The sequence below is a fragment of the Pavona decussata genome, unplaced genomic scaffold (assembly GCF_977016875.1).
Source record: "Pavona decussata unplaced genomic scaffold, jaPavDecu1.1 SCAFFOLD_40, whole genome shotgun sequence".
NCBI lineage: Eukaryota > Metazoa > Cnidaria > Anthozoa > Scleractinia > Agariciidae > Pavona > Pavona decussata.
Window position 1 is genome coordinate 2413391 of NW_028145462.1, and position 21940 is coordinate 2435330.

The following is a 21940-nucleotide window of genomic DNA, read 5'->3' on the forward strand; positions in this document are numbered from 1 at the left end:
TTTTGAGTCAATTTGGTGCTCAAAACGTCTCTGATTAATGTGTCTTCACTGTATTTTGCAGTACCACTGTCGAGGAACAAGTATCATATGGCGGTAAGGTTGTAGGAGAGAGTGCCATGGTACGTGTTGAAGACATTGGGAATGAAGTTATACATAAATATTTTGTGAGTATTTATTGAATAATTCGTCACTTTTATCTTTATCTCAAATCGCGGCGCCAATCTTTGGCGTCTAAAATCCCTTTAGCGCAGTCTGTTAGTCAGATTGTATAGGCTATCTGATCAAGGTTTGCCATCAAAGAAGTGCCGTGCGTAAATCTGTCTGAAAACTAAGCGCTTCCAGAAAGCATTTGGTAGCAGCTCACGAGCCCTTTGTAAACCTTTAGGAACACTAAAAATGTAAACGCTTTAGAACGCCCTAGAAATTCATGGGTTTTTCCGTTAGACCCATGGTTACGACAAATTGTTTGGTGGGGAAGACACTTTTGGAAGTTCTATAGAAAGCACTTTGCAAGTCATTAGAAACTTTACGGAATCTGTTTGGAAACTCCATTTCGGCAAAATCCAGGTGCGCTTTCCAGTTTGCCAGCATTTTGGTGTGCAATAGACCGTATTCGTATTCTCGGTATTGAACTGGAACTAGCTTGCACACGAGGATTATGCTGGGGAATCTTTTCACATGCAATTAGTTTCTAATGTATTCCCCTGCAAGAGCCTCCATTGCAAGCTCGATCCAGGTCAATACCGAGAATACGAATATGGTCTATTCTGGAAAGTTTATTTTCCAAGTTAAATGGCTTTTTTCCATCCGGGCGATCAAACCTCGTTTTTAGTCCAAACCTGCACTCTCATTGGTAGATAAAAGATTACACGTGATTGCGCAAGAAGACCACAAAATGGAATGGAAATTTTGTGCAAATGGAACGGTTACTTCCCTTGCAACCTGTTGGAATGAGCTATCTTTATTTTTAAACTCAATTTCAGGTGAAAAATCGAGGTCCAGATCAAATACCATTAAGTGAAGTTGTTATTCAGTGGCCGTTTGAAGCTCCGAGTGGCAAGCATTTACTTTATCTTATAGACGTTCAGGTGAGTTTGAACTGCTTATCCTCCTTACCATTCGCTTCGTATTCTTTTTTGTATTGATGGCGAGAATAGGCCATTTCCGAGTTGCTCTGAACCTCATTATGAAAGCGAGGCTTCGTGTATAGTTTTAATTATGAAAATTAATTTTTATTCATATGCAAACAACTAATTTTCACATGAAAAACTTTGCACTTAGCCTCGCTTTCGTAATGAGGTTCAAAGCATCTCGAAAATGGCCTTTTTGGTGGTAAAACATTTGGAGACTATCGTAAAGAATGTGGTTATTGTTCTCCGTGTTAGGTACGATAATTAACAATTATTCACCGAAGTAGAGGTAAATGTCTGCCATTATTTACCGTCATTGAATAATCACGACGACGTTTGAAGAAACGCGAATTCATTTTAAAAATGACGTTTTCGCTGCCATCACCGTCGTCGTTGCTAAAGCCCCCTATAAATCGCGACGCGGTGACGCATAATCAGTCGACCTCATCGCCTGTTGACGTCTGGCAGTGGGCAGTCGAAACGTTGCGATTTATACCTGAAGTGACTACGTCGTGAAACCAGCGACAATATACGCTGTTAGCTGAAGACAACATTTTGTCGTTGATAATATTTGTCCTCACATCAGAGCCGTCAAAAATTAGTTGCTGACTTTTTTTGGGTTGCTGACGCAGCTGAGCTTGAGTTATTTTTCTTTTCAGTTTGATAACAAGAAAGTTGCGTGTGACTTCAAACCTGGTCAGTTAAATCTACTAGGATTACAGGTATCTACAAAAAGAAAACGTCTGTTGTCTTTACTCCTTTCTCTATTTGTATGTGTGCCCTCTGTGTTTTCAAGTTTCATCTGTCTGTCTAAATAGTAGAAAGGAAATTGACTCTATCTCCCTCTGTTTAGCTAGTGTCTGTCTTTCTGAACCGCTCGTTTACTCCTTTCCATGTATGATGCCTTCATGTCTGTCTGTCTAAATAGTAGAGTGGACATGGACTCTAGTGTCTGTCTTTCTGAACCTCTCATCTTTACTCCGTTCCATGAGTGCATGTGTCTGTCTTAGTGTGTGTTTTTTTGAGTCTCCCGTCTGTCTGTCTGTCTGTCTGTCTGTATAAACAGAAGAGCAAACCTTGTGTCTAGCTAGTGTCTATCTTCCGTAAGCTTTGATATCTTTACACCCTTTTTCTGTGTTTTTGTGTGTAAATCTGACGTCTGTCCTAGTCTCAGAAGTAGAGTGCACATTACCTTTATTTTCTCGTGTCTCAGTAGCTACCGTTTGCCTTACTGTCTGTCTGTCCGCGTGTATTTGTGTCTGTCTCTTCGTCTGATTCATTTTATTTTTCCTGCTAGACATCTTCACCAAGTGCTATCTCTGGGCAACAGCAGAATGACAGCTCGGTCGTGACTGCAGTGAAAAGTCGCCGAAGGCGCGAAGCGGAAGACAATAAGGAGAAGGCAAGTTCAAAAGTGAAACGAGAGGCGGAGCCTGCAAGGGACAAACCTCCAACAGAGCTGGTGAGATTATGCTGTTTTTGCTATCAATGTTTTATCTCCTTACTTACTACCGTAAATTTTTTGTAACGGTATGCATTTGAGTAGAGTAGCGTGGGGGATGGGGAGGTAGGGGACATCATTTGAGTTGAATAAAGTAGGTGGCTCTTACCTTATCACCCCTCCCCAATGATTGATTAAAGGCTTTTTTAGTCTTATTTTCAAAGTATCGTAAAATTCCCTAGATAAACCAAGAGTTTTTATCCCTCATATCAGAGTCCGGGACACTTCAGGGATTTTACATGGACGGCTTGTTTTCGTGTGTGGAGGTCAGGTGGGGTGGGGGAGGGGGTACTATTAGAGGACATTTTACGTTTCAAACTGATGAGGGTTTAAAAACAACGTGAAATACTATGCTAACAGCCTGAAAGAAATGATGGATGGAATTAGCTCTGCCGTGTTTGCTATAGTGCTAAAGTGAAAACCGTGAATTGTCTACTGAGCGTTAGACCTCGGCGGGAATCGAAACCACGACCTCCATATTTGATCGTCTGTCGCTCTACCGATTGAGTTACGAGACCAGACAGGAGTAAGTCGTGGGTGATTATGGTGGTAATTGCGACAATGTGAATGTGAAGGGTATATTTGTGTACGACTTTTAAACGTTTTAAGAAGAGGCTCAAAGGGATTTAGTATTCCAAATCCTGACTTAGGAAAACCTAACTAAGAATTACTTCTTCACTAAGAATTTCGTCTGGAATGTTTGTTGTTCTTCTTGTTGTTTGTTGTTCAGATGCGAATAAAAAACCAACAAACAAAAACAAACCACAAACTAAAAAAATATGTATATCATTTTAGAGCTTTTAGAGCTTCTAATTGCTTTTCTTTCCCAACAGAGTAAACATTTCAGAATAATTCTAGAGCTTACGATTTTCTTAGGTGCACTGTAACGCTGCAATGACGTAATATTAACGGTTTTTTTAAATAAAAATTCTTATTCAGGACTGTGAAGCCGGGACGGCCAGGTGCACGGACATTCGCTGCACCATCAAAAAACTAAAAAATAATGACGACGTGACATTAACGGTTGTGTCCCGTCTTTGGAATGGTACCATGATAGAGGTGAGTGTAACTTGGTTAAGGGCGGTGCCTACTAATAAAGAAGTGTTTTTGTTTGGTTTCCTGTTTTTGACTATGCGGGGAAAGCAGATCATAGCAAGGGCTATTGAAATCCAAAGAGAAAATTGGGGGTAACCAGGCACTTTTTTTGGAGATAATTAAGCAATAATTAAAGTGGAACCCCGATTTTACGATCGCCGATCTAACGATATTCCCGATTTAACGATCAACATTCCGTGTCCCGGCGAAAGTTATTTATAAATCCAGAGTTCGTTTACAACGATATCCCGATATAACGATATGATTTTGCTGTCCCGTAGCCATGTCGTAAAATCGAGGTTCCACTGTATTCTGAAAAACAGTTAAATACAAGGCAATTTATGGCGTTTTTTTTTTTTTTTTACAAATTGAAGCTTTATTTTCACTGAATAATGCATGGTTACCCCCAAATTTCTTTTTGGATACCAAGACCACTTGTTAAGTTCTGCTTTCTCCTCACAGTTTCAAACTGCGCAAAAATATCCCTGTATTAGTAGGCACTACCCATAGGAAACCCGAGTATCTCGAGATGCGCAGAAGGTATGCGCAGTAACAAAACTAGGCACCGGCCTTAAAGGGATTCCATCGAAATGTTTTGAAACTTTGCACAGTTGCTGATTACTTTTCACACTAAACTAATAATTCATGCAGAGAAAATAAAAGAAATTGCTAAAAGTGAAGGAGGTTTGGAACTACGGTCTTATAATCATCATAAAACTTGGTGAAGTTTTGCTTTCAATTTCTTCAAGAATTATTAATGTTTTGAGAAGTTATACTCGCAAGCGTGTTTGGTTCGATTTCCAAACACCTCGAAGTTGGTTAAAAATAAACTCTCCTGCGTCTCGTTTTCTCAACCTACTTCTCCGTGTTTGGAAATAGGATCATGCACTCTTCCTCGTGTTTGATATAAGACATCTAGTACATCAAGAAAATGAAAATGAAAAAGAGGAGTTCACCATTCTTGTTTTCACGCTGCAGGGACTGCAGTATATGACCAAGTTGCTAGTTTGTGACAGCAGTATTGAAAAATCTAACCTTGAAAGAGTACCCCCATTACTTGCAGAAAGTTATTCGTACTAGTGTAATGTAATGCCTGGTTCAAACGCCGAACTTTACATGTGCCAAACCTAAGGGAAGGGAATAGTCAGGGAATTTACATGAAGTCAAGGAAATTCTAAATTCTACCTTCAAGTCAGTCAGTCAGTCAGTCAGTCAGTCAGTCAAGGAATTTCGTTTTAGTCTAGCCACAATGTTTGTCAAAGAGTTTCCTTGTATGAGTCAGGGAAAAACAGATTTTTTGGAAGGTCAGGGAATTTTGCATCAAGTCAGAGACATCCCACGTTTAAGTCAGTGAACAGTAACTGAGGAAATTTTATCGTTGTCTCGCCACAAGGCTTGGAAAAGAGTTTTCTTGTTGGTAAAAGTAAAGTTGTTTTAAGGAGAAAAAAATTGTGAAGGAATTGATTTCTAAATGAATATGAGTATATGAAATGATTTCTGTGGCTTGACTGCCGGCTCTCTTTGTCTTGGAATGGGTCAGTGAAAATTAGTTTGTGATCATTTAAAAGTAAGGGAATTTTTTTTTACCCGACGATTGGAAACCCTGTTACTGTTCTTGATCACAACTTTGTTGTCAAGTGTTTATGACTTCCTAATGTTAGTCTTGTTGCTGTTTTTTCAGGATTATCAGGGTCAGCTGCTGAAAGTTATATCACGTGCCTCTGTAAGATCGCTAAACACCTTCGTACTGGAGAAAAACAAGGACAATAACAAGGCAGAGGTGAGGAAGGCTTCGCTTTGTAACTTGTATGTCAATAATTTTTTCAGTGTAAAGATTTCATCCACAGACTCAAAAGTTAGCATAATAACTAGCCCCGCAGGAAACTACAGCTCATTAGCATTCATTTGAATGGTCACACTTAAGGTTTCCTTCCGCGGACTCGAAAGTGGGAATCACCTTGTACAGTAAAAACAATACCACAGGGAAGTACTGCTCCGTAGGTTTCATTTAAATGGTCACACTTAGGATTTCAGACCATTTCACTGATCCACAGGTTGAAAGGCTGCGGCAACGTTACATTAGCTTGAATCTATGGAAATCCTTGATTATTCCCTCAGTGACGATTGTACTCGATTCCACTGAAAAGTTTGAGAAGATGCGACGTTGCTCCTCAAATGTGCGTTCGTTCATTAGATAGCCATGAGTCAATTCTAGGAGTGCCCACAACCCCCGCCCTCCCCCCCCCCCCCCCGACTACCAGGCATTGGGATTTTTTGAAAACAAACCGGCAAATGCCCCACGGTCCGGACAAACCAGCCTTTCAATTGCCCCTCGGTACCTACAATTATGTCGATTGCTTCGTTTCTGGGCTTACCTTCATTCCAATGAAAGTTAATTCAGGCCAAACTGAGTCTCAAGTGAGTCTTATTTCTCATTATCATTCCAGTAACCGTTTATTTGTGGATCTACCACCTTATTTTGCCCTCCTTTGACGTGGGTAATCCCTAGGGTAGTCTAATGCCCGATCCCCGGGACAGACAATGTGGAAAATGCCCCAGTAATGCCCGGGGGGAGGATGGGGGAAAAGGATAGTCACTGCTGGAATTGACTAATGTAGCCTACGTGTAGCCGTACCCACCCCCCGAGGAAAAACTTCGGGGGGTGGGTACGGCTACACGTAGGCTATGACTGATGCAATAACGTCATTTAAATGCCTTGTCGTGTCTAATTTGTCTAGGTTGGTACACAACTGAACCCGGACACGAATGTGGCAGCGCCTCCAAGAGCGCTCCCCAAGTGGGTTATACCAGTATGCGTCGTGGGGGCCATAATTCTTCTAATACTGATGGTACTTTGTTTATACAAGGTGATTATTAGTTATTTTAGGAAGGCTGTACCTTTTCATTTATACAAGTGCTATTTCATGTCGGTGTCTTCTTTTTAAGCAAAAGCAATAAAGTGTGGTTGTTGTTGTTTGCCGCGTTCCAGAATAAAACCTTGCTCATATATGTATTATAGAGCGGTTTTCAGTTATGTCGAAAGTAATTTCGCGTTTGCTTTGGTTTTTCATTACTACGCTCTGTGATTGGTTAACAAAACTCGCGCCACTTTCTCAGCCAATGAGAATCCAAACCAAAACCAATCGCGTTTTCGCAGCACGCGTTTGCCCGCGCTTGGCGCCGGTTACATGTATTTGCTTCGAATTCTGATTGGCTCGTTGTGTTGTTTACATCTGTTGCGATTGGCCAGAGTAATTACTTTGGTTTTGATTTTACGACACTCAATTGGAAACCGGTCTAATAATGACCACATTGGTTTAAATTAAATAAATGATGAAATCATTTGGATTTTCTTCATTATTTTTTCAGCTGGGATTCTTCAAGCGACAAAAGTATGACAAGAACATTTCAGACCCAGAAGAATTGGATGGCATGTTAGACAATGGAAAGATATGAACGCACAATCTTCTTACCCTAAACCATCAAGAAAGGCAGCTGTGCCGAAATTGAAGCGGCGAGGTTTGTTATAAGTCGGAGAAAAAGTTGCTTGACTGCTTTGTGAGAGAAACAGTGGTGAAGAATACCTTCAGAGAAGAGTTTAAGACAGTGAAAGAATGTTCAGTAGCACATTCATTTGTGGTAACCTCTCTACAATTGTCCAACCACTGATCCATCAATTTCTATTTATACTCGGATTTATAAAAGGCAAAGTACTACTGCGGCCACAGGCTACCCATTCGGCGGGAGATTAGTATTCCTTCATTGCAGGGTTCACCCAGTAATTTTTTTCAGCTTCATTTTTCCGTCGGCGAATCAGTTCACGTTGATTTATACACATGGGCCAGCTTGTGCGAAAGCCAATTAACACTAATCTAGGATTAAAAGTTTATAAAGGTTTTTATCTCGCTCTTTAAAAGTGGTTTTAAAGCCTAATTTCAAGCTAAAGGTAAAGGAAAGTCTAAGTCACAACTGAGTGACAAAAATGTTTTGGAAGACTCTTCACCGATTAGTAATTAAACTTGAATCAAAATTCACATTAATCCAGGATTGGCTTAATTGGACTTTGAACAACTGGGCCCTGGTTATAAGAAAGACAGTTGTGCGGGAAGGTTTTTTTTTCTAAGGATGCAACGCGATGTTAGAGTTTTCCTCAACTCTCCAAATGTTGTATCAAAAGTCCGGTACGTCAACTGCACATGGCTTTTTTTCAAAGGTCGCCAGAATCACCAGTGAATGTTGTAACAGGGGAGCCTTTGTAGAGGGGATTGTCTACAAGTAAAAATGCTTTTAAGGCCAGGTGATGGGTGATCGCGTTGAAGCCCATCATAGTGTTATAATTTTAAACTCCATTTCGCCCAAAAGCCCATTTGCGCAGGCTGCGGGAGAATGAATATGAAACAGCCATGCTTCTACTAACAGATTTTTAAAGATGTAAATTTTAATTCATAATAGTTTTATAAACGATTGATATTTTAATCGAATTGTTGCATGAAGTTTTATGGCTAGCCCCTCGCGCAGTCCTTTTCAGGGGGGGAGGGTAAGACCGTAATTACGACCTTCCTAGAATCGACTGTGGGCACCAGGGAGGCTATTTCCTTCGTACGGACTCTACGTTGTTAAATAGAATTAATGGCAAATATTGTGCAGTTTATCACAGGCTTTAATAGTGCGAGACTAAATCTGTGGTATGACTGATGACTGGTGTTTATACAGAAAGGCGCGCAAATATGCGGCCACGTGCGATCAATTCGCTTACATCTCTGAGATTGACGTAATAGAGACATTTAGCATCGCGTTTACGCGAACCGTCGAACGTCACCTTGCCGTTTCACCGAAAATAGCGTTTACCTTTTGACTTAAGCTAATTTTGCAAGTTTCGATGAAGCCGTTTTGCGACTCACTGTGGTGAGTTCATGAAGAAAAGTGCGGTAAGGAGTGAGTTATGAAGGATTTTTAAACATGAAACTTAATTTACCCTAGTATGACTTGCCGGAAAAATTATTAGGGTACTTGTTTTCAACAATTAACTACGTATATGTATAAGAAAAAAGGAAGAAATACTTACGTAGTTCTCATGTAGAGGGCAAACGCGAAGTAGCCTGTTTTCACGTAGAAACGGCGACCGGCAACCGCCAAAAATGGCGGGAAAATCGTGGTCACGTGGTCAGTTTTGCCGTTCGCGTTTCACGTATACGCGATGCTAAATCTCCCCTCCAAATTCCGAAAATAAACTCTTCCATATATATCCCCCGGGTGCTAATACACGGGAATTGCCCTCCAATACCAAATAAACCAAAATAAATTACATATGAATTTCTATTTAACGCCTCAATATTATCATTTGCGCATTGAAAACTTCCCTCCAAATACAAGCCCAGCGAATTTTGAAACGCGAATTTCCCTCCTTTAATAAACCCCTCCGTATATAAGTCCCCTCCGAATATAAGCCCCTCAAATAACGTCCTTTGAAAAATATGAGCCCCGGGGCTTTTTTTCGTAATTTTACGGTTTATCAAACACACCGCGCAAGGTAGAGTGTTTCATCCGATTTCCAAACACCGAGAAGTGTTGAAAATTGGTACGCTTAAATTTTGAAATAGTTTGTGTTTTCTAACAAAGCAAAGGAGGCGGTTGAGGGGAAGGGGCTTTTTGGATACGGGGGAATTAAAGTCAATCTCACCAAAGTATACGAATTAATTAAAAGTAAGCACACACTTGTCAAGCGCGCTTTTAAATCGCCACCTTATCTCCGCTAAACGTTCAATTATGTATCAGCCTTAGATTTCATGACCAATGTAATTGGTTAGCGTAAGGGAAATTTTTGTGATGCCAGTTTTGTCAAAGTGATAACGTATTTTTCAACAAGTTACCATTTCCTAAGCACGTTTTAAAGATGTAAGGCTATCGTAAAAAGAGTGATAAGATTACAACAGAATTGTCTTAATTTAAGGCTGGCTTGTTTTAACGGCTCCAAAATTCATTCGTTGTAACTAAAGATGCGGACGAATGTGTAACTTTGCTACCAACGAATTCCCAACGTGTGTGAATTCAGAGGTTTCGCGGCGAAATTTAAATGTTGCGGGTTAAAGAAAAATATGAATTGCGTGGTGAAATCTAGAAGAACTTTGCGCGGTAAAGGAATGTGAAGTTACGTGGTAATACTTACAAGTTACGCGGTGAACGTCAGAAATTAGACGTAATTTTGCACGCTTTGACCGCGTCTTAAGATAGTTGCTAATTATAAGTTTTAATACCATATAAAGGTGTATTTTTCGAAATAAAACAATATTTACCATTATCTTTCTTGGAGGAAACTTATGCTTGGTTTTCGTTAATTCAAGCGGACCTCCGATCTTCCAACATGTTGATATTCAACAGAAACAAACTCGAAATTTAAATTTTTCTCAACCTTTCCCACAAGAGTTCCTGTTCCACTTGTGACGTCAGAAAATCCAAAATGGCGACGCGTGGGAAATCTAATAGAACTTCATGAACGCTTAATTATTTCCATGTTTTGCAAGAAATTTTAATTTGGACTGCCCCTCCAACAACTTAAAAATCAAGTTGGTGCAGGAGGTGATCTTGCCTTGAAGAAAAAGAAAATGTTTAGTTTAAGAAATAAATTGTTAATATTGCTGCTTTTTAAAGTATTGTCAGTGCGTATAATAATGCACGGGGAAGTCGTTTATTACTTGGAAAAAATCCTGATTGGCATTAGCAGTTTTTTTGTGTAATATTTCAAACACTCAAAAGGGTGTCCCACTCTTTAAGCTTTTTTAAATTAAGTTTGACGTCGACTCTTTGAACAAGTGCCTTGATATTCAGTTGTGAGGTTTCCTCCCAAAAAAATCCAGCCAAATAAAGAAAGTTTAAATTGTTGCGTTATTTGTATGAATGTAAACTTAGGTTAATAATCAAGGGAAAGTTCATTTTAGCCATGTGTTCTAAATTATTTTCCATTCCAGATAAAACGTACTAAATTAAAACGTTAGGAAGCTATTTTGAATTAAAGGTTTCGATTCAAGGAAGGCGTTTGATATTTCCATGCTAGAGTAACTTAGCTTATGTGTAGCCGCACCCCCCCCCCCCCCCCAGTAGTAAAACAAGCGGGAGGTGGGGTGGGTAGGGCTACTAGTTTTGACAATAGTCAAACGTCTGATTTGTGCCCTAGTTTAGAGCGGTTTTTATTCGAGTTTGTAATTAGTTTGGTATGATTGGTGTTGACGCGGTCAGCAAAAACTATCTTAGATTCCGGTGCACAGGTAGTCTTGGTTTCACAGCACTCGTTTAAAAGCCACTCTAAATGTAAATATCAAATGTACTCATTGCTGTTATAAAAGGTGCAGACTCGGGAAGTATTGTCCATATTTGTAACTTTGGAAATTCAGTTGTAAATTAGTGTTTTGGGACAGGATATTAAAAATGGACGTATTTTCAAGAATTGTGTTGGTATGATTAATTATTTTTGTGGTAACCATTTAACTTTACTTACTGACTACCCCGGTGGAAAGAAAAAGAAAAGACGGAATTTTAAATTGACACTATTTCTTTTGAACAGTCAATTCACCAGCTTTATATCCGCACTTAAAATAAGATTATAGGACACAATTTTTCCATTGGCTAAGAACTAACAAAGCGGTCTGAAGCAGTCTTTGAAGACCATTAAAACTGAGTCGGAAATATAAACTAACATTCCACGACTAGTATAGTATGCCGTAGGTTAAATAAGCGAACGTCAAGCAAAAAAACTTGGATCTGCCATCACACATGGCCAGGTAGCTGAAGGTGCGTTAAACGAGCTTCCTCGCCCTGTATAACGAACTGAAATGATTTTTATTTCACAGACAAGTTTACCAACGATTAAAATTTCAACGCTAAAAAGATTTACCCACGTTATAACAGTTTCATTCAGACTTGGAAAACAAACGGAGAACTTCAAGTGGGAAATGTCGCGAATTGGGCTGTCAAAAGTTCAGTGTTTGACGAGAAATGAAGCCGCGTTAGTTCTTGATTTTGCTTGACAAGTCCACACTTTCGATGCAACCGATGGTAACAGTTTTAACGCAACAACAATGTTTGACCCCAAACTCATTCTGAATCTAAGATGGCAAAGTTCGAGGCGCAGTCCATAAGCCACGTCAGAGGCAAGGTACAAAGCGAACCAGTGTCCCAGATGTGAGGCTTTTTCTGTGCCAGAGAATCGTAAACGATGTACTGAGTGCAGCGGTATAGTTTAGACTCGGGATTCGCATGATATGCAACTGGAGCTAACATGATGGCTTGGTTGGGTACCTTGCTAGTCTTGTGTGAGGTTGGTAAACAGAGAGTCTCATCAACGTCAGGTTTCGGTTCACGGGAAAGGATCTTTCCGCCAGCGAACTTCACCATCTGGATAAGGTCTTCCTTGGGAGGGTGGGGTGGGCAGAATTCACCATAAAAGTAAAACTGACAGCCGTCAAACAAGCCAGGAAGCTGGAAATTGAAAAATCGTGGAGCAACTTTACTGGGTGCCAAACTAACAAGGGCCACTTGAAAAAGTTATTCATTTATGTTTGCTTTACAAACTTTATCATCTGTTTGTGCCTTCCTTTTCGACTGGCTAAATCGAACCATTAGCCAAGGAAGGATGCGTCGCAGTGTAAACATTTTCAGTTCAAATGATTTTGTTTTAGATTTTGACGATCAAATTCACTGAATATGGACGTGTTACCAAATGTGACCAAGGTCCTGTGTTCAATTATAACGATATAGCTGTTTCGTTTGGACTACATTTGTATTACCCTCCCCTCCCCGGGTTTTTCCAGTTTCCCCGCGGTAACTAGTCCGCGAAAACATTTTTGAACTCATACCGCTATGAGATTCAAAGGCCATTTAAATTAACTAACCTGTTTGAGAGCATTAACGCGAGCTCTTTTGGGTGCGTCTACAGTAGAATCATTTGTCCCCTTCACTTCATATGGAGCTTCGTCTAACCAGGCTTTTCGCCGCAAACATTTCACTATCCCTGTTGAAAAAAATGGACAGGATGACCAGATGACCGTACTAAGTATGGTACATGTACAGGAATTATTGGATATGCAGCGGAACCACGTTAATACGAGCACTTTCGGGCCGTGAAAATGTGGTCGTAATAACGGGGTGGTCGGATTAACGAGGTTGTAAACTATTTAAAGGAAATGATTGGACTTTCAATTCGTTCGGGGCCCAAACAAGAGGTCGTAATAACGAGGTAGCCGTTAGGCGAGGTTCACTGTAATTAGGGACTTTACGCAAACACGACGCCGACGGCAACGAAAACGTCGATAAACAAAAGGCTTAATGAGCTAAACAATGCTGTGCACGTGCATTACAAATTTTGATACATTTCGTCGCCATCTTCGGCCAAACAACAACGTGAAATGCCCAAATTCAAGGTTTTATGGAGAGCGTGAGCAGATGACAGTAAATTTTCATTCTCTGTGCTAACTTGAAGACCGTTCCCACCAGTTCTGTTACTAGATAGTTCGGCCACATTGTAGAAGTAACACGTAGAAGAAGTAGTACAAGTAACACGAAGTTGTATTTTCAAGTGAAGTTTTCGTTGGCGTTGCCGTGGTGGTTGCGTAAAGTCCCCATTATCTTGAATTTGACGCAAAAGGGATTGGATTGTAGCCAAGGCGGGGCTGGGGAATATCATTAGCTATATTTGTACCGAGGACTTCGTTATATAGAAGTTCCACTGCAGTTTTATGAGGACGATTTTGTGTAGTTTTTGAAAGGCCGGATAGAAGAAAGATTTTCCGCACGTTTTCAAGGACTTTGATGCTACTTTGTATTTACGGTACTTTCAATGAAGGCAGCTCCACCCAAAATTATAGTAATTGCTAATGTAAACACCATAATAATTATACTTACATTCATAGCTTACAATCCACTTTCCAGTCAACACACCATTCAGGTACTTTATAGTCCTTGGGCAACCTCCTTTAGCATTTGTTGCAGTTACAATGTGGGTCACTTTACCAAATGAAATCAAAGATATTTGAGTTATAGGCAGAGGTAGCGCAAGCTCTACAAGCATTTATGCAGCCAGGTTTGAGCGTCACGATAACCGTTACGTATAAATATCGAATTATATTGCCACAACTTAAACTCCAGCCTTGGATCGCTTGGAATCGACTTCAAAAGGTCTACATAGGGGCGCTTTTATGCAAACGTTGAGAAAACGAGGGTTGGAGGTTGCTTGATTCTTGATTCTTCCATTGCGTACGAGGCACTAACTTTGAACAAAACTAATGGCTGCTTGCAGTCTATAAATTAATACAGTACAAAATTATTTTTGTGAGAAGATGTATTGATTCAGTGAGTGACTGCATGAGGTAAACTCGGAAAAAGGAAATCCGAGTGCTCCTATCAGGAGATGAACCTAAGACCTTCCGATTACTAGTTCGGAAGCTCTACCACGAAGCTACAGGAGACTTGTGGGAGCTAAGGCCATTAAACTAACTTCAGTTAGGCAGGAGCAATAGGACTACAGTGCGGGAATTGAAACTGAGTTATAGGATGGTTAGTGATCGAGACACACTTTATGTTCTGCATATGGCTAGGATTGGTAATGTCAAAATAATCTAGTTTGCTGTTTGAAATCTTACAACATTTTACAGCTGAGCTGTAGTACAGGACTTACAGGAAATGATGCCATGAAATTCTGACGATATAAGCACCCCTGAAGCCCCCAAATCTGAGATGGAAACATCTTTTCTATTAACCCACCTAAAGACATGGACTGTTAGCGCTAGCTGTTTCAGGCTGTTAGCTTAGTGCTTAACGCTGTTTTAAAATCTTTCATTGTCAAATCCGAAGCAATTTTGAAGTGAGAAACAGCCCCCAATTTTAAACCCCGTCAGAAATAAGCCTTTTCAAAACTAAGTCCCTACACAAGTGTATTCTTAACCCTTGACTTATATTCAGAATTGATGGTAGGTGATTACTGTAGTCTAAAATATTTGCCATCTCTTTCAAACTAGATAAAGCTAGGGTGTGACAAGTTCAACGCAATAGTTGTAAGCAAAATTTAGCCATCTAAATCCGCCCAAGCTGATTTGTTTTTCAACTCACCTAGAAGAGAGAATTCATTGACAATCTTTGCATTGAGAATCTGTGCACAGCTTTGAAGAATTGCCTGAAATTGATTGCTAGAGTTTAGTGTTAAGAGTCTTTATCAAAACATTCTCATTAAAGAGTCTTTATAGAAACGTTCTCATTAAAGAGCCTTTATCAGAATATTCTCAGTAAAATACAGACCTCAACAATAACATGACAAAACCGATCTAAAAAGACAGCCAATGCCGGTTATTCCTGTGATTTTCTCACATGTCATAAGATAACTGATTTGCAGTCTAAATTTGCGCTTCCTGACCGATAATGATAAAGAACATTACTTGATTAATTACCTTCTGCTCCGAACTAAGACCAGTTGCTAGAAGGACTTTGGGAGAATCGTGTGAGCCCTAAAAACAGAAAACAATAGAGACCGTTGCAATTAAGCGTCAACTCAACTTCAAATGTCAGAGAAAATTTTCACGTTTTGTAATTTGAAAGGTTAGATGGGGTTAGCATCTCTGTTTAAGATTATAACAGTTTAAACAGTATGTAAAAATGTATATTGTTATTATAAGGCTTTCAAAATCTCCAAAATACTCTGACCATTCTTTTGTAAGATGGTGGATGGATTACACGTACCTACAGAATAACTGTCAATTTTTCTTCAAGTTTAGATTTCTTTTCATTTATTTTGTTACTGACCCTTCCACTCAGTGGCAGTGATGTAATCTGCGTCGAGGATCCACTGTCCTCATAAGGAGTTGATGTGGACAAGACGGTCTGCATCTCCTCAGTTGCCGCATAATCTATTGGAAGGAGTCCTCGTTTGTTTCTAGGATGTGGAAGTGACAAAGAACAGACAATATTTACTGTTAAATCACTGTCTACCAGCTGATGTTAATAATAAAATGGCAACCATGATTAACAAACGTTTAAAACATGAACAGCGTGTTTTATCGGGATTTAAAACCACGAGGTGCAGCCGAGTGGTTTTAGACCCAATAAAACACATGCTGCAAGTTTTTTGAATGGCTTCCAAAACATTTCTGGAAAAGCGTGTGTCAAGAGAGTTCATAACAATGATGCTTTTGTGAACGTTGGAAATTAGCATACGAGAAAAACATTAAACACCACATACTAATAAGGAGGAGGTTTTATTGGGTGTTAAAACCACTGCAGGTGATGTTCTATCGACCATTTGATAGGTCAATGGACTTATGAATTATCAATGAGTTTTTGAACATTTCTATAGAAGCTTTTACCTGATATCCAATGGAGCTCCCCTGGAGACCAAAAGTCTAGCTACTTCCAGTCTGCCATTGGTGACGGCATCATGTAACGGTGTGTCATGGTCAAACCCTCCAGGAATGTCAATCATGGCACCATGGTCCAGTAACAGTTCGGCTATGGCTTGGTAACCATGGTTGCAGGCTTCATGCTAAAATGCAATTGAAGACAGTTAACATAATAATCTAAGGCCTGCACATGGGAGATTAATGTTAATTAGCTTGAGAAACATTTTGAGATATTACATCCACATAAGGTTTAAATTCCAGTATGACATAAATTTGTGCAAGTTCTTTTGGACCTGTACAAAACATATCACAAAAGTGTTATTTAAGGCCAAAACAAGACAAGTGGCTGTAATAACAGTGCTCATAATTATTATTTAGTCCGTAAGTCCTCTGAAGAACAACTGGTTTTATAAATTATACCTGTGGTTAATGGAAAACTATGCAGTCACTATAATTATGTACACGCAGCCAGCACAGACTGTACATGTACATGTATGCCACCTTGAGCTTATTAGATGCACTCCCCAGGTTAAAAGGTTCAGTGTTCTGAAGTATCTGAATGTTCCAACCACTTTTTCTCATGCAAACCTTCTTTAATTAAAATATTACTATCAACTGTCACTCACCAAAGGAGTCCAGCCTGCATGGTCCTTAGTGTTGGGATCAGCTCCTTCTGCAAGTAATTTCTTGACAGTTTCTACACAGCCCTAAAAAGGTAAATTTATGATTGTACACCTCCAGAGTAGTTAAGTTTGAGTTTATTTCAGTTGATCTGGATCAAGCAGTCTAGGTGGCAAATGAATGTTTGGTTTTATCAACAGAGTTGATTAGATAATTTGGTCATCGTGAAGAGATTGGAGAGCTGCACTTGAATCTCTTTATGGTGGCCAAATTCATTTCCATTCCCCACCAATGCAACACCATTAAGTTTGTTTAGAGAGTTATACCCTTATCCTAGGTGGGAAATGGTTCACCTTTACATGGTGTGAGAGAAAGTATACCACTTACGACAGGTCTTTTTTACAGGTCACATTCCACAGGTCACAAGTACAGGTCACTATTGCACTGGTGTATAACCAAGAAGGTTAGCATGTCCTAGGCCTGAATAAGCTATTTAGTTTGGGGTTTGGGCAAGGAGACTCTGTTTAGCATGTTTATATGGAAGTATCACAGTGACCTGCAATTATGACCTGTGATCTGTGACCTGTCAAAGAAACCTGTCGCAGTACTTAGTACCGAAATGATTGAATTCAAACTGAGTGTTGAATATGCTTACATGTACCTTAATGGCAGCCACATGAAGCAGTGTCTCCCCACGTTTATTTCTCTTTGCACCAGGGGATGAGAATGTGGAATTCTGTGGGCTGCAGAAATTCTGTGCTAACATCTTCCTCTTGTTATTCCCTGTAATAAACAAACAAAAAAACCATCAGTCTGTAAATGAATGTACAAACAAACTAACAAACAAATAAATAAACAGACCATCCTTTAGACAGAAATGGGATGTTCCATTTATTATCCCCCCCCCCCCCCCCCTAAAGGCAATCTGATTTCTACACACCCATTATTTGCTGTCGGCACCTTTGAAGATTGCATTCAAGGGAGCCAAAATTTTGTCAGCCTCTTTGAAAACAATACTTTTTTTAATATCCCAGCTCTATGCCTGAAACCACCCTCCCAAGGGTTGGGCTGGGGTGCTCAAATATTTTTTTTTGGAATGTCCCAATGTAGAGGTTGTGTAAAATGTAACTGAACATTGGTTTTATGACCAGTTTGGACCTAAATCTACAGGTGGTCATTACAGCCATATTTTAGAACAACTTTGTCTTAAAATCATTGAAACACAAAGACATAACTTTTCATGTTCATTTTACCCTGCTTCACAGGCGTTTCCGTGCTATTCTTGGCGACCTTCTTCGTTTTACTACTCAACATTTCTTTACTGGTGTCACTGGACACAGGTAACTCCTGCCGAGGCTGTAGTGTATTTGATGACGAAACCACTTGCATTTCCTTTTGCTTTCTCTTCTGAGCTCGAGTCTTAGGAATCCCATTTTCATCTTCCGCTTCCTCAAGAGTTTCTTCAACTGAAGAAGTAATAAAAGGAAAAATGGATAACTCGTGAATAATGGGTGCTATATTCTTGATATCCAAACGGTTGTTATAATCAGTAAAATCACTGACATCTTTAGACGAACAATGTCATTAAGTTACCGCAATATTTTTGACAGAAACATCTTAATCATCAGCTTTGTAACATCCAAGCAACCATAAAAATACAGAATGTGACAAAGTGAAACACCAAACACTGTGTAAAAGAATAATCCTTTGGCTCCACTGAGCTACATTGTAATTGTCTAAGTGGACTTCTGCTACAATGATTGATGGCAGAGAAATGTTACTTAATGTTACCGCTTTGCGTGTTATTGAAAGGTACAGTAAGCATTTATGTAACATGCATTTTATGCCCTGTTGCTTTCGACTCCTGTTATTTCATGAATCACACATTTTCTTTTGTTATTCAACATCCTTTTTTTAACTTACATACTTCATGAATATTAAACTAACTGAAACGAGGGATTTATACAGATAAATCCCTCATTTACTGTATAAATCCCTCATTTACATTAGCAGTACTGCGAGAAACGCACACATCAGGTTGCTTCTATTGTTCTCCGTTTCTCACCCAAGTGTGACAGTACTAATTAGCCGGCGTTTGTCCCCTTGAACAAAGGAATAATTTCATGAAATAAGTCAGATAAATACCTCGAACGCCGGTATTAATCCATATACATCCCGAGGGCCATATATGGATTAATACCTCCGTTCTCGGTATTTATCTCTTACTTAGAAAACTCTGAATGCTATTAAAGACAAAACCCCGCCCGCCTTACCTTGACCTTTTTCACCTTTTGATTTAACCCTTGTAAAGGATTCTCCAACAGTTTCTTCTTCTGTGTCCAAAATGCAACCATCCTCTTCTTGAGGTCCAAACTGTAAGTTGTCGGCATTCTCTATGAACTGATGATCATTCTGTTCATTGTTTCCATCCTCATGATCACTACAGAGTGATACATGAACGACTGAGGAAACTGTCTTTTTTACCCTTCTTGTCTGCAGTCCCTTACCGAAGCATTTCTCTTTGGCTTGTATTCTTTTGGATGCTCTTGTGCTATGTGAATCTTCCACAACACCCTTTTCTGAAAGATCATCTCCTTTGCTTAAAAGCTTGCCTTTTTGGCATACAAGTATCTTCCCACCATTTTTAGTAACTTTCCCTTTCTCTCCATGGACTCCTCTTTTGTCACTATGAAAAGGCTCCCCACCGTTACCTCTATCTGCCTTGTTTTTGACAATTTCTTCACCCTTTGCTGATGTTCTCATCTTTGCTTTGCCATAAACCTTAAATGATGGTTCCCTTAATGTTCTCTTGTTATTACGCGATATTTCTTGGGTGGCAGCATCACATTTATTCAATGGCTGAGCAGTCGCAATAACTTCTGATGACGAGAACTGATATGAATCAGTTTCTTGATCAAATGCCACCTGTGTTTCCTCCCAAACTACTGCTTAAAAGAAGGGCAACAGAAAACCACTTAGCAACTACATGTACAGTAAGGCGTCATTTTCAGCTAAAATTGTACCCTTTGGGAAAGTGCATACTGTCCTTTTTAACTTACAGTGTACAACACCATTCTAGAGGTTGAGGGGTAGTGGGGGAGGGGGGGAGGCAGAGAGGGTGGTGGAAAGTCCTATTAAATAATTCGGTAATTTTGAAGAAGAGCTCCCCAAACCGACTGTTGACCGACAATCGACCAACAGTCGGCCGACAAACGACTGACAAACGGCCAACAGTCGGCCGACAGTTTATCAACAGATTGTGGACCAACTGTTGGCCGTTTGTCAGCCGACTGTCGGTAGACTGTTGGTGATCTGTCGGTGAGTTGTCGGTGGGGTTTAGGTTGAAAATACATTAAAATAAATGCAACTGCTGAATTTAATACGGAACAGTGTTTTGTTTGTAACATAAAACGTAAGCTTAGATACCATAAAATAAGTTTGGTTCGTGGACTGTTCAAGTAGACTTATAATCTTACTTATATTGTACAGTGGAATTGATCTGTCGGTAGCCTGTCGGTAAACTGTCAGTTAGCTGTCGGTCCACTGTCGGCCGACAATTTACCGACAGTTGGTTTGGGGAGCTCTAGTTCAAAATTACCAATAATTCATATTAAAGGTACTTTTTGTAGTTACTACTGGGGCAATGCTACAATGCAATACATTACTCTTAACTAAACAGAAGGCATTAGTAAGAGCACTGTATACACTGGGCCCAATGATGTCTGTATTAAGAATGGTGTCTACTTAAGCTACTGTGCATTCATTCAGTGCATCTCGGGTTTCTTAAGTACCTACTAAAACATATATTTTTTGCATGGTTTATGACTACATGTATGCAGGAGAAGCAGATCTTTGCAGGAGTTGTTGGACCAGGGGTAACTATGCATTTGTTTAAATAGCGATAATTGCGCTTCAATTTGTAAAAAAATGCCATACATTATTATGGATTTTAAAGCTTTTTAGAATATAATTATAGTTGTCAAATTATCACTGAAAACTGCTTGGTTGCCACCATTTTTCTTCTTGGATTCAAATCTGCTTTTTCCACAATTAGTCATACTGTACAAAAGTTCCCCTGTATTAGGAGGCAATGCCCTTAACAAGGTAGGACCGGGAATTCAAATCTCCTAGAAGTAGATACACATCTTTAAATGCAAATGCAACCTTTTTGGTCAATATCAGAGATTTGCAAGGATTACAGTACATGTACCTTTGCTGCTGACAGTATTTGTAGGAATTTTTGTGTTCTCAATATTATCAACATCACCATGTTCACCATCATCTGATCCAACAAGCATTCTAATCTTTGCACACATGCTGACAGTGTTGGCGAGTTGACGATTTGTTTTCATGTCCTTCACCCAGGCAAAGGCCCCACATTCTGGGCACTTGGAATCAGCTCCCACCAGCTTTTCAATACAGGTACTGAAATGAGAAAGTCAGGGATTCTTATGTATTCACTTTACTAGAGCTTGTTGTTAAAGCGTGACTGATTTGATTAAAGCCTGACTGACTGACTGACTGACTGACTGACTGATGGATTGACTAAAACACACACTGACTGAATGACTGATCATGACTTACTGACTGACTGATCATGACTTACTGACTGACTGACTTACTGACTGACTGGCTGACTGACTGGTTGAATAATCATGACTTACTGACTGACTGATTCTGACTGGCGCACTGTAAGCTGTACCTCCTGTTACTGACTGACTAATGTAAGCTTGTATCACCCTGATATCACCCTGATATCACTGACTGAATTATTGACTGACCGAGTGACTGACTGGTTCATGTGTACAGTTCATTAACAGCTTACGTACCGACAGAAGACATGATCGCAAGCTTCAAGGGAACAAGGATCGGACACCAGACTAGAACTAAATGTTAAACAAAACATCGTGAATAAAAACGTAACGATGGAAAGCGACATCATCGCTTTCTGACAACAAAATGTTAAGCTAATATTCTGATTGTTGACTGTTGACAACCGGCGGGAAAATATTTAACAAAATACCCACCAAACTTTACACGTCAACAGTTCCTCGAGCTTTCCCAAGGCGTTTCTTGTGTTTCGCCATCCAATCATCCTTACTGATTTCCAGGTAAAGAGAGAGAGAACCAAAAATTGGCCGAGTAATCGACGCTGAAACCAACACAAATTCTTGATCGACACGAACTTCCCGCGCTCTCGCTTTTCCGGCTATGTA

The 21940-nt window shown here is 39.7% G+C and overlaps 2 protein-coding genes and 1 long non-coding RNA gene across 5 annotated transcripts in view; 1 reads left to right on the forward strand and 2 right to left on the reverse strand.

Moving 5' to 3' along the window:
* Positions 1–11167, forward strand: part of LOC146483173 (integrin alpha-7-like) — a 37260-nt gene extending 26093 nt beyond the window's left edge. The window contains exons 24-31 of the mRNA XM_085106355.1: positions 62–164; positions 984–1088; positions 1790–1852; positions 2428–2592; positions 3571–3690; positions 5408–5506; positions 6465–6593; positions 7096–11167. Coding sequence (XP_084962481.1) covers positions 62–164; positions 984–1088; positions 1790–1852; positions 2428–2592; positions 3571–3690; positions 5408–5506; positions 6465–6593; positions 7096–7182 — 871 coding nt within the window. The 3' untranslated portion in view covers positions 7183–11167. The remainder of the gene's footprint in view (positions 1–61; positions 165–983; positions 1089–1789; positions 1853–2427; positions 2593–3570; positions 3691–5407; positions 5507–6464; positions 6594–7095) is intronic.
* Positions 1–21940, reverse strand: part of LOC146483171 (uncharacterized) — a 221800-nt gene that overhangs the window by 50693 nt on the left and 149167 nt on the right. The gene's annotated exons all lie outside the window — the stretch shown is intronic.
* On the reverse strand, positions 10567–21939 carry LOC146483174 (BRCA1-associated RING domain protein 1-like). 3 transcript variants are annotated; one of them, XM_085106377.1, is made up of 14 exons: positions 21752–21918; positions 21554–21610; positions 20935–21149; positions 18998–19669; positions 17978–18190; positions 17386–17507; positions 16730–16810; positions 16071–16246; positions 15511–15640; positions 15159–15215; positions 14824–14887; positions 13621–13722; positions 12612–12730; positions 10567–12198 (listed from the first exon to the last, which is right to left on the reverse strand). In XM_085106377.1, the coding sequence occupies exons 1-14, from the start codon at positions 21817–21819 to the stop codon at positions 11815–11817; spliced, it is 2460 nt and encodes an 819-aa protein (XP_084962503.1). In that variant the 5' UTR covers positions 21820–21918; the 3' UTR covers positions 10567–11814. The 3 variants fall into 3 exon arrangements, with proteins under 3 accessions (XP_084962503.1, XP_084962504.1, XP_084962505.1); XM_085106378.1 differs by having other exon boundaries at positions 11298–12198; positions 19013–19669; positions 21752–21939; XM_085106379.1 differs by having other exon boundaries at positions 11362–12198; positions 18998–19603.

Coding starts and splice junctions, on each gene's coding strand:
- LOC146483174 (XM_085106377.1), bottom strand. CDS start 21,819: ATGATTGGATGGCGAAACACAAGAAACGCCTTGGGAAAGCTCGAGGAA. Junction 19,670..20,934: donor AAATACTGTCAGCAGCAAAG/GTACATGTACTG, acceptor TCTTTTAAGCAG/TAGTTTGGGAGGAAACACAG. Junction 13,723..14,823: donor CAATGAATTCTCTCTTCTAG/GTGAGTTGAAAA, acceptor CATTTGGTAAAG/TGACCCACATTGTAACTGCA.